The sequence below is a fragment of the Tachysurus fulvidraco genome, chromosome 2 (genome assembly GCF_022655615.1).
Source record: "Tachysurus fulvidraco isolate hzauxx_2018 chromosome 2, HZAU_PFXX_2.0, whole genome shotgun sequence".
Lineage (NCBI taxonomy): Eukaryota > Metazoa > Chordata > Actinopteri > Siluriformes > Bagridae > Tachysurus > Tachysurus fulvidraco.
The window spans coordinates 41,122,270-41,140,489 of record NC_062519.1 but is presented as its reverse complement, the minus strand read 5'-3'; the positions used below and the strand labels follow the sequence as shown (position 1 = coordinate 41,140,489).

The 18,220-nt window shown below is 40.7% G+C and overlaps 2 protein-coding genes and 1 non-coding gene across 5 annotated transcripts; 2 read left to right on the top strand and 1 right to left on the bottom strand.

Moving 5' to 3' along the window:
• Window positions 1–7: 7 nt before the first annotated feature.
• On the bottom strand, window positions 8–8,461 carry nucb2a (nucleobindin 2a). 3 transcript variants are annotated; one of them, XM_027178471.2, is made up of 13 exons: window positions 8,300–8,461; window positions 7,841–7,978; window positions 6,128–6,235; window positions 5,915–6,047; window positions 4,737–4,840; window positions 4,252–4,437; window positions 4,070–4,160; window positions 3,927–3,985; window positions 3,755–3,847; window positions 1,948–2,037; window positions 1,691–1,861; window positions 1,507–1,561; window positions 8–799 (listed from the first exon to the last, which is right to left on the bottom strand). In XM_027178471.2, the coding sequence occupies exons 2-13, from the start codon at window positions 7,976–7,978 to the stop codon at window positions 621–623; spliced, it is 1,407 nt and encodes a 468-aa protein (XP_027034272.1). In that variant the 5' UTR covers window positions 8,300–8,461; the 3' UTR covers window positions 8–620. The 3 variants fall into 3 exon arrangements, with proteins under 3 accessions (XP_027034272.1, XP_027034270.1, XP_027034271.1); XM_027178469.2 differs by having other exon boundaries at window positions 3,927–4,160; XM_027178470.2 differs by having other exon boundaries at window positions 3,927–4,160; window positions 7,844–7,978.
• Window positions 8,462–14,742: 6,281 nt separating this feature from the next.
• On the top strand, window positions 14,743–17,849 carry rps13 (ribosomal protein S13). Its single transcript, XM_027178447.1, has 6 exons — window positions 14,743–14,853; window positions 15,499–15,547; window positions 16,047–16,125; window positions 16,739–16,908; window positions 17,447–17,547; window positions 17,774–17,849. Exons 1-6 carry the CDS (start codon window positions 14,831–14,833, stop codon window positions 17,805–17,807), a joined length of 456 nt encoding a protein of 151 aa, XP_027034248.1. The 5' UTR covers window positions 14,743–14,830; the 3' UTR covers window positions 17,808–17,849.
• On the top strand, window positions 17,575–17,701 carry LOC113663284. Its single transcript, XR_003445462.1, has one exon. It is a non-coding gene; the product is annotated as a small nucleolar RNA SNORA19 (small nucleolar RNA).
• Window positions 17,850–18,220: the final 371 nt, after the last annotated feature.

The following is an 18,220-nucleotide window of genomic DNA, read 5'->3' as shown; positions in this document are numbered from 1 at the left end:
AGCCGTGTTAAATGATGACCGGTACGAGGCAGTGCTGCCTCGACCACTTTAATAAGAACAGAGAATGAAATTATAGAATAAAATGACACTTTTTTTTTTATTCTGTGCAGAAAATGGGCACATTTAATACAAGAGTAAACGAGAACTGGAATTTAAATAATACGGATTCACGTGTATCATTTTAAGCCTGGAGGTTTTTTGTAGATTAAATCTGTTTGTCTTGCAGCAGTCAGGAATGTTAGAGATCTAATCTTCGATCTTATAAACTAACTGCTAACCTGATTGAAATAGCTGGACCTTGATTGCTTTGTTGTTGGAGTTAAACTTTACATCCCAGAGCAGACCGAATAGATGAATTGAAATCGATCCGTTCATCACGCCCTTACTGTAACCTTTTAAAAATGTGCAAAACGATGTTGACAGTCAAACCAGCATGAGGATGATGATTAAAATGAAAGAATAAGATGAGTCGTACTGATGACACCCTTCTGTGGAGAGCAGAAGAACTGGGAGGAAACACTGAGGTCCTAGAGAGGTCCTAATGCCCTCCAGGCGCTGGAGAAGGGGTGTGTGTGTGTGTGTGTGTGTGCACAGTCCTGCTCCTGATACTCTGCTCTCGTCTACGGTACTTGTGGGACGTCCTGGATGACGTTGGGGTGGGAATCCTGAGCAAGCGGCTGACTTTGGCTCAAATCTTGCTGAGCTGCAGGAACGTTCTGGTGTCCCGGGGCGAGCGACTGGTTCTCAGGAGGAGCCTGGTGTTGGTTGTTATGGGATTCTGGGACTTCGTTTCCTTCAACTGTTTATATATATATATAAAAAAAAAGAGTACATTATGACAAACTTGCTTTTCCTCTGCTGTGATTTTTGTCTTAAAAAATAATTTGACAGTAAATTTATTAAAGCTGTATTATTACAGATCACCTGAATCAGTAACACATTTAAACTGGATTTCTACAATGATTTTATTCACCGAAGGAACCGATAATCGAATCGAGACGCGCGGAAGAATTTAACACAAATCTCACAACGATAAAAAACTCGCAGTAGAGTTGTTTAACATGAAGCACTTCGTATCATCGTGACTCTTGAGAATATGAATCAGTGAACTTGGTTCTTTTGATTCATTTGTTCCGATTCGTACAGGAATCCCGAGACGTGTAAACCACAGACACACACACAACCAGTGCAGAATAAATTATATTAAATAATAGAGTAACATGTGACAACGAAGAAGCTCCGCCTCAATTTTGTTTAAGGAAAAAAAAAGAGAAACAACGTCGATTCGCTTCCTTCCTTCCGTCGAGTCATTTCCTTGTTGGATCTCCCTTGGCAGAGGACAGATGCTGCTTGTCAGACACCAAGTGCGATTGCTGTGTTTGATGCCACCTGCCTAAAGAATCTCACCGAGGCGGAGAGCACAGAACGTGTCCTTTCCCTTGTTAAATAAATAAACACCTGTAATCATTGGATCGTGTTGGAATTTTTAAAAACTATTTCTCTCACCCTGAACTTCCGCTGGAGCATTCTGGGTTTTTAAACGCTCCATGTGCTCGACAGCCTGCAAGGGAAACACACACATACACACACACACAAGGATGCTTTCATAGAGTTTTATATTTTATTAACCTGTCTATATACACATTTATACTCAGATGGAGATAATGCATATAAAATAAAAAAAATGTACTTGTTGGAGTTCTTTTTTCTGTGCGTTGAGCTGCTCCTGCTGTCTCTCCAGCTCGTCTCGTTGCTTCTGCAATTCGTCTGTTTTGTGGATCAGTTCCTGCTCCTGTCTGATGAGATGTTCCTCAAACTCTCGCATCTCCTCGTCGGTGTAAGTCTGGGTCTGCTCCAGAGTCTAGAAATCATGTACAATAGAGGAATCACCTGAGCTGCTACTCACTAACAACATGCTGAACGATTTTACAGAGACGCCTCCTTCACCTCCCAGCTGTCCGGCTCCAGAAACTCTTTTTTCTTCGTCGCCATCAAGAACTCGTCTAAAGAAACCAGACGGTCCTTGTTGGAGTCGACCTGTTTCGGAAAAAGAAAAAGAGACGTGTGTCGTACTGATAACGTGTGCAGAGCTATTATCGATAGAGGTTGTCATGGTAACATTCTGACCGGTTTGAAAGAACGGTGAAAGTCCGAGACAACTTTTGTGACTGTGAAAAGTTAGCTAGCTGACTAGCAAAGCTCTTATTTGAATAACGCGTCTATTATATAAAGAGGTAACTTAAAGGTGGGGTCTTCGATTTTTGAAAGCCAATGTTGACATTTGACATCACCAAAACAAACATGCCCCTAACCCAGGGGTCGGCAACCCGCGGCTCCGGAGCCGCAAGTGGCTCTTTCATCCCTCTGCTGCGGCTCCCTGATTTGGAAAATAAATATTTAATTTAAATTTATTTTAATTTTAGTTTTTTAAAAAAATAAAAATTCTAAAGATTATAATGCTTTTGTAACATTAAAAAAAAACATGTTTAAATTTTTTTGTTGCTCAAAATATGTGTCAATACTTCCGACTTACGAAATCCAACACACAGAAGCAGACGCAATTTTGGTTTGCTGCAGCCGGCAAGTTTTGTAATGTCATGAATACGAAGAGGACTCGATTAGACATTGAACATTCTATTAGATAGTAACCTTGAACCCAGCATCTTTTTTGTTAAGGTTAGTACAAACTGTTCAAAATATTTTTTTGTTTGCAGAAATAAAATTTTGTTTACTCGGTAGCAGTTCATTGATTTTTTAAATGCATAAAGGTAAAAAACGATATATGCAGTGTTATCTTCGTTTTAGATGTCAAAAGGCTCCGTGTTTTGTTTTTTCTGTGGGAAACGGGTCCAAATGGCTCTTTGGTTGTTTAAGGTTGCCGATCTCTGCCCTAACCCAAATGGGCCCTAACCCAAACGGGTCCCACCCCTGTATCGATAGCTCCGCCCACATATACATACGTAACCCAGGTGACTAACAGAAAGAAACGTGTCTTTATCATAGCTGAAGTGAAGAACAATACGATTGTAGATAAACAAACAAGCAAAAATGCCACACAAGCATAATGATGTAAAGGACAAAGGCATATATTAGTTCTGTGTAACAAAGCAAAACCAACGTTAACTGAGCAAACTGAGCAAAACCAACGTTAATCAGCTTTCTTCTCTTTCTTTTCCTCGGCGTCTTAAGTAAAGTCGGCCACATATTCACAGGTTGGAGTTTCCCGAGTCAATAACTCCTGAGCTAAACGCTGTTACTACACAAATAACACCTCTTTTCTATCATAGTAATGTAGAGAGGCAGCTACAACCGCGTTTTGTGTAGTAACAGCGTTTAGCTCAGGAGTTATCGACTCGGGAAACTCCAACCTGTGAATATGTGGCCGACTTTACTTAAGACGCCGAGGAAAAGAAAGAGAAGAAAGCTGATCCTATATTAACACGTCCTACTTCTTGTCCTTATCGTAAGCCTTTCTTCTCTCTTTCTTTGTTTTTATCCTCCATGTCAATGTTAAAACCGCTTTCTGCTAATGTCACACATGCGCCCCGAACACTCTCTCCGCCCATAGACAAGACACGCCCCTTTCTGCTCATTGGCTACACGGTTGTTTTGTTTTTTGTTTATTTTCCGGCCCGACTCAGTTTTCTGAAGCATTTCTCAAAAATCGGAGACCCCGCCTTTAAGGGGCCGCTTCCTAATTTGCATATTCATGAATATCGATCGTTCCTGAAAAAGCCTCTGGACGAAATCTCACCTCGTTCATGACGTGTTCCCTCATCCGTAAGCGCTCCTCCTCCATCTCCACCATGTCGTCTTCCTCGTTCGTTGGGTCGTAGATTTTCTCCAGCTGCAGGTTTATTTATGACAGGTTAGAAATCCTAGTGCTGGTTTTAAAGGACGCAGTAAATCTAGAGAGAGATTCGTACCTCTTTAGTGAACAGCGCCTCTAATTCCTGCTCGTCAAAGAAGCCGTCTCCGTTTGAATCTGGAACGAGCGAGCGACACGCCGTCGAGGGTTTATTACGGAATCTTTGATAAACGATGCTATGCAGATGATAAAAAAAATTACCGTGCAGGTTGAAGAACGTTTTGGGGTCAAAATCTTCAGGGTCGAGGCCGTCCGCTTCCTCCCACACCTCTTTGAGCTGATTCTGACTGCCCTGGAGAAAAAGCAACACGCTCAGGAAACCTTTTAAAGAACGGGAGGACGTTTAAAAGAACCGTGAAGCTGTGACTGATATGATCACATACAGGATGATTGATTTTCGGGTGATCGGCGTGCTTCTTCTTCATCTCTTCGTAATGCTCCTCTTCCTTCTTCCTGTTCTCCTCGCTGAGGGTCTTCAGGTGCTCGCGCCGCTCGTGCTCCTTCATCATTTCGTACTTCTTGAACTCCTCGTGACGTTCTTTGTCGTAGTTCTCCAAATCCTTTGTGGCCTGGACAGAAGAGAGATTTTTAGATATGCTCGGTGTGTTCGTCACGCACGGTTAGCAAAAGTATGTGCACCCCTGACCTCCACGCTCTTATGAGGTTCTTCGTACGCGCTTATACTGAACGTCTCTGTGTGCTGAAGAGTTACAATTTCGATTCGCTGGAACTAAGAGGCTCAGACACCGTTCCAGCATGAATGACAATATCTCCACATGGTGTGGAGGTGAAGGTTGGACACGGAGTCGGTGTCCTGTACGAGACCCCTGGAGCCTTGTTACGTCAGGAGAAATAAACCAGCACTTACTGATCTGATGAGTTTGTCCAGATCTTCCACCTCAAACGTGTGAGGGTTCATGTGGTTCAGGTACTCAAACTGCTTCAGTAGAGCCTGATGGTCCGCGGCCACGCCTGCACAACACACGAGACACAAACACGATCGGTTCCAAATGAAACGGGATTCGTGAGTCGATTCTGCACGCTGGAGCGATTCGTTTCGTGGCTTCAGAGTGACGTCACGGTGAAGTGCTCGAGATAAATAAATAAGAAGTGTTTAGAACAGTGAAAAAGATTTCAGAGTGACGAACATATTTCACCTCAGGGATCTAAGAAAATCCTACTGGAACAATATACAACTTATACTAAGGTAAAAAGAGCTTCTGCTGTGTTGACCGCCGATGCTCCGACCGGCCATTTTGACTTGTTAATTTGGTTAGAAACTTTTCTCATCTCCTACTATCTGCGTTAATCAGGACGCCATATCCTGTCATATTAGGGGCTTTTTACACCTGGTCACTTCCTGCGTTTTCTGTGATCCGATAGCTATCCGATGGTAAAAAGACCAGGTTTAAATGCCCCCCGAAACGTTTTGGAGACGGATATAAATCCGATGGTACAAACCCCTTCAGGAGGTGGTCTGGGACGCGTTTCGATGAAACTGGACAGGTGTAAATGAATGTGGTCGTTCAAGTCACATACGTCAGCGCTATACTCCTCCCAAACGGAAGTACGTCACTCGCAGGTGACTCACGAGTCGTGCATCGCGCCAGAAACAAATATGTTTTCCCACCAGTACTGGTGCCGATCTTTCACCCAGGCGTCTTGTCGGGTCTTAAAATGCACTAAAATGCAACAAACAGTAAATGCTGTTTTTTGTAGCAACCACATACACCAAAGTGTGTTCCATTTCAATTACCCCGGAAATGAGGCAAAATATATTAGCATCTTGGGTGGGAGTAGAAAGATCGGATCGATATCCGATTCGCCGAGACGCATTTATGTGGCCTGATGTAAATGGAACAGTTTTAACAAATCAGACAGCTATCGGATCAGAGAACACACACGGAGTGACCGGGTGTAAAAAGTCCCTTAGTGTCCGTGACTCGAACGGACAGAAACGACAGACGAGAGAATAATTTACTTTTTATCCGTAAAAGAACAACAGGCGCGTGATTAATAAGTTCTGTATGATTAGAGTTTGCGTACCGTTCCCTCCTTCCATGTCATGCTTGGCTTTGATCAGCGTCCTCAGCCGACTCACTTCCTGCCTTTTTAACTCGTCGAGCTTGGTCCTGACGTGGTGGCTCACAAAGTCCAGCTCTTTAGCCAGTTTTCCTTGCTGCAAGCATAAAACTGATCAGAATTACATTTTCTAACTGGTCACAAACGTCATTACAGAACGAAATAACACTTTATAACCTTTATGTCCTCGATGCCGGTGTTCTGCAGCTTTTCTCTAAAATGTGGGTCTTTTTCGAGGAAATCGATAACTTCCCTGAGATAGCGGTCATAATGCAGTCCAGTGTCCTGAACAAGCAGAAACACAAACGACAAAAACATGAAACATGACGAGCAAGAATAAACCAGAAATGGTGTCGTCGTGGCAACGTAAGGTTTTATCCGGAAATGTGTTTTCTGACTCGTGTGCAGGTTTTCTTAAGTTAACGACAGCAGTAAAGACTCGTTTACTCGAGTAAACACTTTCTATTTGCACTCGAGCACGTCGGCGTGAACACGAGCGCCGTGTACACGCCGTGAGCTCTTTGTCTTCGGCTCAGACGTGTCACTTTCTGTGTGGAAGAGTCAAAGAGTATTTTCAAAAGTAGCAGAAAAGTAAATCTTGCTGTAGCAACTTTATCTAAAAAAAAAAATAAAAAAAAAAACACGATGGTACGAACAAGATCTTACACTTTTTTCCTAAAATGATGAGAGACCATTCTAGAATTAAGCAACAGATTAAAAAAATCCCAATATAAAGCACAAAGGTTTAAAGTTTGAGAGAAAATTGTTTTCAATCTGACTCGAGTCCAACACAGTATCAATAACTGGTGATGTTTCAGTCCATCTCTCTCTCTCTCTCTCTCTCTCTCTCTCTGTCTGTCACACACACACACACACACACACACACTCTCTCTGTCTCTCTCTCTCACACACACACACACACTCACTCACTCACTCTCTGTCTCTCTCACACACACTCTCTCTTCGTCTCTCTCTCTCACACACACACACTCTCTCTCTCTCACTCACACACACACTCTCTCTCTCACTCACACACACTCTCTCTCTGTCTGTCTCTCTCTCACACACTTTCTCTCTCCCTCTCTCTCACACACACACACACACTCACTCTCTGTCTGTCTGTCTCTCTCTCACACACACTCTCTCTCTGTCTCTCTCACACACACTCTCTCTCTGTCTCTCTCTCTCTCACACACACTCTCTCTCTGTCTCTCTGTCTCTCACACACACTCTCTCTCTGTCTCTCTGTCTCTCACACACACTCTCTCTGTCTCTCTGTCTCTCACACACACTCTCTCTCTGTCTCTCTGTCTCTCACACACACTCTCTCTCTGTCTCTCTGTCTCTCACACACACTCTCTCTCTGTCTCTCTGTCTCTCACACACACTCTCTCTCTGTCTCTCTGTCTCTCACACACACTCTCTCTCTGTCTCTCTGTCTCTCACACACACTCTCTCTCTGTCTCTCTGTCTCTCACACACACTCTCTCACACACACTCTCTCACACACACACACATTCTCTCTCACACACACATTCTCTCTCACACACACACACACACACTCTCTCTCTTTCTCTCTCTCTCTCTCACTCACACACTCTCTCTCTGTCACACACACACACACACACACACACACACACACACACTCTCTTTCTCTCTCACACACACACACTCACTCTCTCCTCATCCAGATCACTTTCTAAACTTTCATCCAGATCCCAACTCCAAACCCTGACTCTATAAGCTCCATGTGTCACCCTGTGACGTCATCAGGACCCAAACCTACCTTCGCACACCCCAACCTACACTTTAAGCACCAGGATCAGAAACATTTCACATTTAAACACGCACTGAAGGTGTGAATGTTTTTTATTTAAAACCCAAACTCACCACATTTTGAGGCATTTCCTGTACCTGTTCTTCTGGCACATTGACTTTAGTTTTATCTACATTAATAGGCACTGACTGGGAGCTGAACATCTGGCTGGAGAGCACAAGGCAAACGGTGACAGCTTCGATCCATGACATCTGGAAAAAAAAAAATAAGACAAGTCAATAGGAGTTAATGAACCACCAGCGTTTCATAATACAGGTTAATGTTTAACAGTAACAGCTGCTTCTGTTAGCCGGTTAGCATTTAAAGCTGTCACTAAACTGAGACCTTTTTTTTTAATTATTATTTGTCTTCATCAGCCGACTGTAGTAATTATGAACACTTTCTCCCTTCGACACTAAACCCTAGTATTTAGTGCTCGCTGTTTATTTAGCCACATTAGCACGTTAGCTAACAGACGTAGTGACGCCAAACACCGGTCTAATCCCCTCAGGAACAGGCTGCTTGACACTTACTTTGCTTATTTGTACGACGAGGAGTTAAATTAGACGTGTTTTCGGGTCTCTCGGGTGCGCGTTCATCACCGCGGGACTTCCTCAGTGTCTCGTCATCACTATATGAAAACACACGGATTTCAGCGGTAGGCTAAGGGGGGAGGGGGGAGTGGTTAGGGGAATGACGCCGGAACACTGTAGAAAACTCACAGCGACACCCGGTGGTGGGTCACCGCTATTACACACCACAACAGTACAACCAGCGGCCATTTTGTTTTAGTCTTTTCTTTCTTTCTTTTTCTTTTTTTTGTACATTTGTTTGCACACCTCCAGTGTCACCCATATGAGGTATCCTTGACTACATGGTAGCACTAACATCATCAGTTTATTCAGTTCACTGTCTGTTAACTAAAGACACCAGGCTCCATAACAGTTTATAACAGTTTATAATCACACCCTCCAGTGTCACCCATATGAGGTATCCTTGACTACATGGTAGCACTAACATCATCAGTTTATTCAGTTCACTGTGCGTTAACTAAAGACTCCAGGCTCCATAACAGTTTATAACAGTTTATAATCACACCCTCCGGTGTCACCCATATGAGGTATCCTTGACTACATGGTAGCACTAACATCATCAGTTTATTCAGTTCACTGTCTGTTAACTAAAGACTCCAGGCTCCATAACAGTTTATAACAGTTTATAATCACACCCTCCAGTGTCACCCATATGAGGTATCTTGACTACATGGTAGCACTAACATCAGTCAGTTTATACAGATCACTGTGTTAACTAAAGACACCAGGCTCCATAACAGTTTATAACAGTTTATAATCACACCCTCCAGTGTCACCCATATGAGGTATCCTTGACTACATGGTAGCACTAACATCATCAGTTTATTCAGTTCACTGTGTGTTAACTAAAGACACCAGGCTCCATAACAGTTTATAACAGTTTATAATCACACCCTCCAGTGTCACCCATATGAGGTATCCTTGACTACATGGTAGCACTAACATCATCAGTTTATTCAGTTCACTGTGCGTTAACTAAAGACTCCAGGCTCCATAACAGTTTATAACAGTTTATAATCACACCCTCCGGTGTCACCCATATGAGGTATCCTTGACTACATGGTAGCACTAACATCATCAGTTTATTCAGTTCACTGTCTGTTAACTAAAGACACCAGGCTCCATAACAGTTTATAACAGTTTATAATCACACCCTCCAGTGTCACCCATATGAGGTATCCTTGACTACATGGTAGCACTAACATCATCAGTTTATTCAGTTCACTGTGCGTTAACTAAAGACTCCAGGCTCCATAACAGTTTATAACAGTTTATAATCACACCCTCCGGTGTCACCCATATGAGGTATCCTTGACTACATGGTAGCACTAACATCATCAGTTTATTCAGTTCACTGTCTGTTAACTAAAGACTCCAGGCTCCATAACAGTTTATAACAGTTTATAATCACACCCTCCAGTGTCACCCATATGAGGTATCTTTGACTACATGGTAGCACTAACATCGTCAGTTTATACAGATCACTGTGTTAACTAAAGACACCAGGCTCCATAACAGTTTATAACAGTTTATAATCACACCCTCCAGTGTCACCCATATGAGGTATCCTTGACTGCATTGTGGCACTAACATCATCAGTTTATTCAGTTCACTGTGTGTTAACTAAAGACACCAGGCTCCATAACAGTTTATAACAGTTTATAATCACACCCTCCAGTGTCACCCATATGAGGTATCTTTGACTACATGGTAGCACTAACATCATCAGTTTATTCAGTTCACTGTCTGTTAACAAAAGACACCAGGCTCCATAACAGTTTATAACAGTTTATAATCACACCCTCCAGTGTCACCCATATGAGGTATCCTTGACTACATGGTAGCACTAACATCGTCAGTTTATTCAGTTCACTGTCTGTTAACTAAAGACTCCAGGCTCAATAACAGTTTATAACCGTTTATACTCATACCCTTCGGCGTCACCAATAAGAGGTATCTTTGACTACATGGTAGCACTAACATCATCAGTTTATTCAGTTCACTGTGTGTTAACTAAAGACACCAGGCTCCATAACAGTTTATGACCGTTTATAATCACACCCTCCGGTGTCACCAATAAGAGGTATCTTTGACTACATGGTAGCACTAACATCATCAGTTTATTCAATTCACTGTGTGTTAACTAAAGACACCAGGCTCCATAACAGTTTATAACAGTTTATAATCACACCCTCCGGTGTCACCTATATGAGGTATCTTTGACTACATGATAGCACTAACATCATCAGTTTATTCAATTCACTGTGTGTCAACTAAAGACACCAGGCTCCATAACAGTTTATAACAGTTTATTATCACACCCGCCGGTGTCACCCATATGAGGTATCCTTAACTACATGGTAGTACTAACATCATCAGTTTATACAGTTCACTGTGTGTTAACTAAAGACACCAGGCTCCATAACAGTTTATAACAGTTTATAATCACACCCTCCGGTGTCATATGAGGATGAGGTTCCCCTTTGAGTCTGTTCCTCTCAAGGTTCCTTCCTTTACCATCTAACGGAGGTTTTCCTCACTACAGTCACGTGAGTCACCTCAGACTTGTTCATTATGGATAAATACAAGCACATGTAAACATATCAAATATTAATCTTAAACTTTTTTTTATTATATTAATCTTTGTATAATATGAAACTTGTGTTATGTTTCTTATGTCCTGTAAAGCTGCTTTTTTTTATTATATTTTTATTTATAATTTGTATTTATTTTTATTTATTTATATTACTATTATTTTATTTATTTATATATATTTATTCAATTTATTTTTTTATTTTTTATTATATTAATCTTTCTTTGTTTATGTTCTGTAAAGCCGCTTTGAGACGACGTCAACTGTAAAAAAGGCTGTACAAATAAATTCTAATTGAATTAAATGTGTTCACACTTTTGTACGCTTGTTTCGTTTTTTTTTTGTTGTTTGTTTGTTTTTTAAGTGTTTCGTCTTTGTAAATTTGTTCTCATCTTTCTTTGTACTTTTGTAAATATGTTTTTAATTTCATCCTTTTCTCTGCACCTTCTTGGAAACAGTAATCGTAATCGTAATCATAATCATAATCATATCGATGTGGTAGCCTAATGGTTAAGGTGTTGGGCTACCAATCAGAAGGTTGTTCCACCAAGCTGCCACTGCTGGGCTCCTGAGCAAGGCCCTTAACCCTCAATTGTTCAGTTGTATAAAACACTCCCCACTCTCCAAGATCTGTACTTCTCCAGAGTGAGCAAAATGGCAAAGAAAAATCACTCACATCCAGCACACTCCCTCTTCGAACTGGTCGATGCTACAGAGCTCTAAGCACCAGAATGACCAGACATACTGTAGGAACAGTTTCTTCCCTCAGGCAATCCATCTGATGAACACTTGACACACACAGAACAAAATCTATTCTTATATTATTTACACATACTTACTTATTTATATTTAATTTTGCACATTTATATTTAAATTTGCACATTTGTTTCCACTATACATACAACTGTCATTATTATATATGTGTTAATGTTAATGCATTTATGTTTACACTGTGGAGCTCCTGTACTAGAACTAATTCCTCGTATGTGAAAACATAATTGACAATAAAGACCTTTCTGATTCTGAAATGAGATAAAAATGTAAGTCGCTCTGGATAAGGGCGCCTGCTAAATGCTGTAAATGTACTCGTTTACTATCAAAACATGACTTCTGTTGATCTACCAAAATAAAATCCTCAAATATAGTACATTCAAACTATTTCTAGGAGATCTAACAAAATGGGCCTAACATAAATTCAGCATGATTACATTTAGGTCAAACTATCCAAGGCTTTAAAATAAATGCTTGATATAAGCTACCGAGTCCCAAATAGCTTTCTTCTCCTTTTATATATGCACTAATTTATATGTGGCTTAAAATAATGACTTGTACCTCTCTTCAATAACCTTCCCAATGCAGTTTCCCTCACATTAACACACAAATATATGGAAACAGCTTACAAGCTAATCTTTTCTAGCTATTCATTTCATAATAACGGACAGTTTCCTTTTATAATAATAATAATAATGATTTAATAGATTAAGACGTGAAACATGTATCCTCTATTTAGCTATGTAGCTATGCACCTACAGGGGAACTAGGGTTGGAGGTTCGTTGTGTCTCTGCTGGCCCTGGAAAGATGAATGATAGGTTTGTATTAGTATTAGTGCTCTTTTTAAGACATATTCCATCAGTTGAAATCTAATACCAAACACATCCAGTGAAATCTACTATAACATAACAACTAAAATTCCTGGTTGCAACTTCAAAAACCCGATGGAAACCTTACACAATCAAAACACAAGCGTTAACTCCTAAATAAACGTCATTCAACATTATGATGTATTAATAATTTGGGCATTTTTCAAGTATCCAAATATTCGGCCCATTGTTCAAACATGTACAATGACGTTCAGTATATTTTACTGAACTTTTTAATGACAACATATCTGTAAACGTGTAGTCAATGTAGTAATCTGTCAATCCAAAACAGCATTTCTTTGCTGAATGCACTCACTCACTCATTTTCTACCGCTTTATCCGAAATACCTCGGTTCACGGGGAGCCTGTGCCTATCCCAGGCATCATCGGGCATCGAGGCAGGAGACACCCTGGACGGAGTGCCAACCCATCGCAGGGCACACACACACTCATTCACTCACACACTACAGACAATTTTCCAGAGATGCCAATCAACCTACCATGCATGTCTTTGGACCGGGGGAGGAAACCGGAGTACCCAGAGGAAACCCCCCGAGGCACGGGGAGAACATGCAAACTCCACACACACAAGGCGGAGGCGGGAATCGAACCCCGAACCTGGAGGTGTGAGGCGAACGTGCTACCCACTAAGCCACCGTGCCCCCCTTGCTAAATGCATAATTATATAAATATATAATTATATTATTTCATATTAATTTGCTTGGTCGGAGTTATATGAATCACACAATTTAATATCATAAAAGTACAAACTTTATAAACATTTTAGCACATTTTTATCAATTTCTAAATAATGCTGTTCAAGCATCTTATCAATTTTATGTTATTTTATTGTATTATAATTTTTTTTATTGTGAATTCATAGCTGATTTCAAAATTATATTAAAAATGTGTTATTTGTGTTTCTGAATCCATTAAAATGATTAGTATTTCCATTTTTTGTTGAGTTTCATTTGTATTGTATTGTATTGTATTGTATTGTATTGTATTGTATTGTATTGTATTGTATTGTATTGTATGTCTATTGTTCACCAATTTGGAAATTTTTCTTTGGCTCACCATCACCTGCTCATTTGACAACACCTGCTCAGAACAAGTAGTCTAGGCCAGTGGTTCTCAAACTGGGGGCCCTGAGATGGTGCCAGGGGGCCCCGGTTCACTGACAACACCTGCTCAGAACAAGTAGTCTAGTGGCAGTGGTTTTCAAACTGGGAGCCCTGAGATGGTGCCAGGGGGCCCCAGTTCACTGACAACACCTGCTCAGAACAAGTAGTCTAGTGCCAGTGGTTCTCAAACTGGGGGCCCTGAGATGGTGCCAGGGGGCCCCGGTTCACTGACAACACCTGCTCAGAACAAGTAGTCTAGTGCCAGTGGTTTTCAAACTGGGGGCCCTGAGATGGTGCCAGGGGGCCCCAGTTCACTGACAACACCTGCTCAGAACAAGTAGTCTAGTGGCAGTGGTTTTCAAACTGGGAGCCCTGAGATGGTGCCAGGGGGCCCCAGTTCACTGACAACACCTGCTCAGAACAAGTAGTCTAGTGCCAGTGGTTCTCAAACTGGGGGCCCTGAGATGGTGCCAGGGGGCCCCAGTTCACTGACAACACCTGCTCAGAACAAGTAGTCTAGTGCCAGTGGTTTTCAAACTGGGGGCCCTGAGATGGTGCCAGGGGGATGGTGCCGGTTTTATGACATGAAATGAGACATGTTTTCAGTGAATAATGAATTCAGTGAATTTATCATAAATTAAATCTCAGAAAAATAAAGCTACTAACCACCAGCACTACAGTGTATAATATAATAGCTTTTGTTTAAAACAAATATTAAGTTTTATGTCATAAATTTTCCTTTTGGGGGGTGTTTGGCTAGACATATTTAAAATAGGTCACTCTAGCCTGTCTTCAAAACTTGAGAGCCCTGATAATGCCATCAGACATTTTCTAGGTAAACTCCAGACCTCTTTTCCATTCGATCTGATTATACACCGAGTTCCAAAAAGGTTTGCATTTAGGCAATAACGTACTTCTACATATTTTTTTTTTATATAAAAGTTATTAAATTTTTTTATCTATAATTTTCCTTTACCAAATAAATAAATAAATAAATTAAATTGTGTTCCCCTGGCCTTATATAGACGTCACTTCCGCTTAGGCGCATTCTACTTCCTGTGAGTGTGGGTCTGCTCTTTCTCTCTCTCTCTCGGCTGTGTGGTGAACGCCATCATGGGTCGCATGCACGCTCCCGGGTAGGTGTTCAAATCTAGCCTAAAATATACACCTGTGTGAACATGCGGCTTATCTGGGGACCGGTTATCTCTTTAGACACCTGAAGGATTTCAAATCGGAGGCGAAAATGAAGTTTTAAATGAAATATAAAGCCACGTTCTCTTCCTGTGTGGCTAAAGCTAACTAGCTAGCTAACGCTAATGGCTGCGCGTGCGGCGTGATGGAGAGGTGGCTTGCGCTCGTGCACCAAACTGATGACTTGTTTTTTGTTTTTAATCCATATATATTAAAAAAAAAAAAAAACACACAATTTACATCGTTATAATTCAGTTAGCGTTTACATTTTGTTTCATTTGACCGCTAGGTAAGGACATTAAAACGAAATGAAACGAATCCTAACTAGCTAGCTAAACAGAAACTAGCATCTGGTTTGTTACAAACATTTATTTACTAAAACTAAAGTTTAACACGTCAGACTCTGATTTCATCCCCTTTTATACACTATTTAATCCTAGTGATCTTTTTCCTAGTGAAAAACTGATAATCATGTTTTTTTATAATTCACTCTGTCGTGTATAACTGATGTAGATCGGATTTATTAACTAGATCAGATTGTGTTCGAGATCAGACAATCTTATGACTCTGAACTCTGTTGTTTTTTTCAGTAAGGGTTTGTCCCAGTCAGCTCTCCCATACAGACGCAGTGTTCCTACAGTAAGTACTTGTAGTTCTGCTGCATAACCATCCTCACACTTTATAAGTGAATAACTGACATTTCTGCTGTTCTGGTTTCCTCTCAATAACGTTTGTGTTAGTAGTTTTATCCCTTTGTTTTGTTTATCAGGTTCGGACATGTCGTTATTATTTTAGTCAGATACGATATTGTATTTGTTAGTTTTATAAATACGTGTATTTGCATCACTGCTTTTTCCTTAAAGATCTTATGACTAACTCTGTCTCGGTTTGTAGAATTAACATCACTGTGGAGAAGTGAGAAATTATTGCTTATGTCCCCCTGATGTGCCTTATTCAGATGGGATTAGTTTGTATCCTAAAGCATATGGAGTTTAGCTCAGTGCTAATCAAGCCAAATTAAGTTAACCTAGGCTTAAAATATTCCTTAGATCTTTTCCACTCTCTTCTGCAATAGTCTTCACTGAACAAAAGCTTTTTTTTAAACCAAACATTTTCTTCTCTTTTTTTTTTTTTGCAGTGGCTGAAGCTGACATCAGATGACGTCAAGGAGCAGATCTTTAAGTTGGCTAAGAAGGGTCTGACACCCTCGCAGATTGGTACGTTCCAGACCGGACTCCTGCATGTAACATGACGTGATCGGGTATCTATGAGAAATGTCAGGTTACGATAAGTCCGTAAGCGTCGTGGAGTTAATGGAACCGTTAGGAAGAAAAACGGCTAAAATCTGTTCAAATTACATATAATCCTAACTATAGCACGGTTCCTTACATGTTAGATGTTATCTTCATTGCTGTAAGTAAATCAGGACATCGTTAAACAGTCTGGTCTCTAACTTTGAATGGAAAGATCCAGCACATCTGCAGATCAGGGGTTTTAAAGACGCTAGTTATAACAGTCTGATGGATAATTTGACACTTTCAGATCATCAGTGTGTATATTTATGTATTTTCGTGTGTAATAATGCCTTTAATAGATGAGTGCCTGAAGGAGACATGCTGTTAACCCTGATAGAGTATGCTTTTTGTATTGTGAGCAGTTTCTGGGAAAAGCGGCAAAGGGGACAAGACGTTTTTATTTTATTGTTTATTTTTTTATCCTGGTATTGAGCAAAATTGCCTTGAAGATTGAATGTTTGAGTGGAGTGTGAGCAAACAGCCAACTAGTCAACTTCACACAACTCATCCCTGTTTTTCTGTTGTGATGATTCAGGTGTGATCCTGAGGGACTCTCACGGTGTGGCTCAGGTGCGTTTCGTAACCGGCAACAAGATCCTCAGGATCCTGAAATCCAAAGGCCTGGCCCCTGATCTGCCTGAGGATCTGTACCACCTGATCAAGAAGGCTGTTGCTGTGAGGAAGCACTTGGAGAGAAACAGGAAGGTAAAGAAAAACCACCACAGCAGTTCATTCCTTCACCAGCCGTACTTAGTTTTACCTCCTGCTGTTATAATGAACCGACACTGGAGACTCCTTCCATCGATGACTCCTTACAGATTGATTGCACACGTTTTAATCTGTTTCTGGAGCATCCACTGTATTGTCCCTGTCAGTGAGCTGTTACAGTAGAAGCCATGTCTTCATGGCTAATAGATGCTCATCCACATGTGACCAGTCAGATCTCACTATTAAGGGACATGTTTAATTGCAAATGTATGAATTTGAATTGTATAGCTATTATATGTAGCCATGCAAAGCTATTGTTATGAAAGTATAACGAACATTGAATTATAAATAGTATTGCGTATTTGAATTTATACATTTATTTTCAAATGTGGTTAGTTATGTTAGAGTATCCTTAAACAATCATAAATAAAAAAGTCTTCAGCTATTTTGGTCACGTTCACCTCATAATGAAGTACTAGATCTTACAGAGCTCATAATTTGCACTCGGTTCATAATCCTGAATGTGTGCGTGTAGGACAAAGATGCCAAATTCCGCCTGATTCTTGTTGAGAGCAGAATCCACAGACTGGCTCGTTACTACAAGACCAAGAGAGTTCTCGCTCCCAACTGGAAGTAGTAAGTCTGTTTGATTATAATGTGGGGAAGCACATTTCATTGTCCCACGCTTCTGTAAGCTGTGAGATATTTCTGATGTGCTAGATTAATACCCGGAGGTAAATTAGCAGCTTGGCTTGTTGGTGTCAGTGCTGCCAGTCCCCTTCATACAAACCTGTTTATTTCTTTACTTCTTAAACTTTTTTCTTCTTTCATCCTGTAATGCGTTGTTCTTTTGTCTTTGCAGCGAATCCTCCACGGCTTCCGCACTGGTGGCATAAATGTAAAGGCTTTACACACAATAAAGACAATTTGGATGAAAATGTCTCCTTTTTTTTATTTTCTGTATTCGAGTTAGTAGTTCCTGCATACGTCCTGAAATGTTTTGTTCCGGTTTTAAAAAGGTAAAGCTGTCGAAACATGTAGTTTGTGGATCTCCAGAGAAGCAAACAAATAAAAAAATTCACTAAAAATGAACCATTAACTGATAAATGGTTTGATTAATGGATCTTTTAACCGTTGTGACTTAAAACCTATGTGAAGCGGCTGGTGATTACTTGGATGGTCCAGATCATATCCTGTGAAGTGGACTACAGTCGTATCACTTCAGGTTATATGAACTGGTGTGGCATAAGTGAAGCATTTTATATACATAGAACTCAAGACTAGACTCCATTGTTAGACACATATTTGG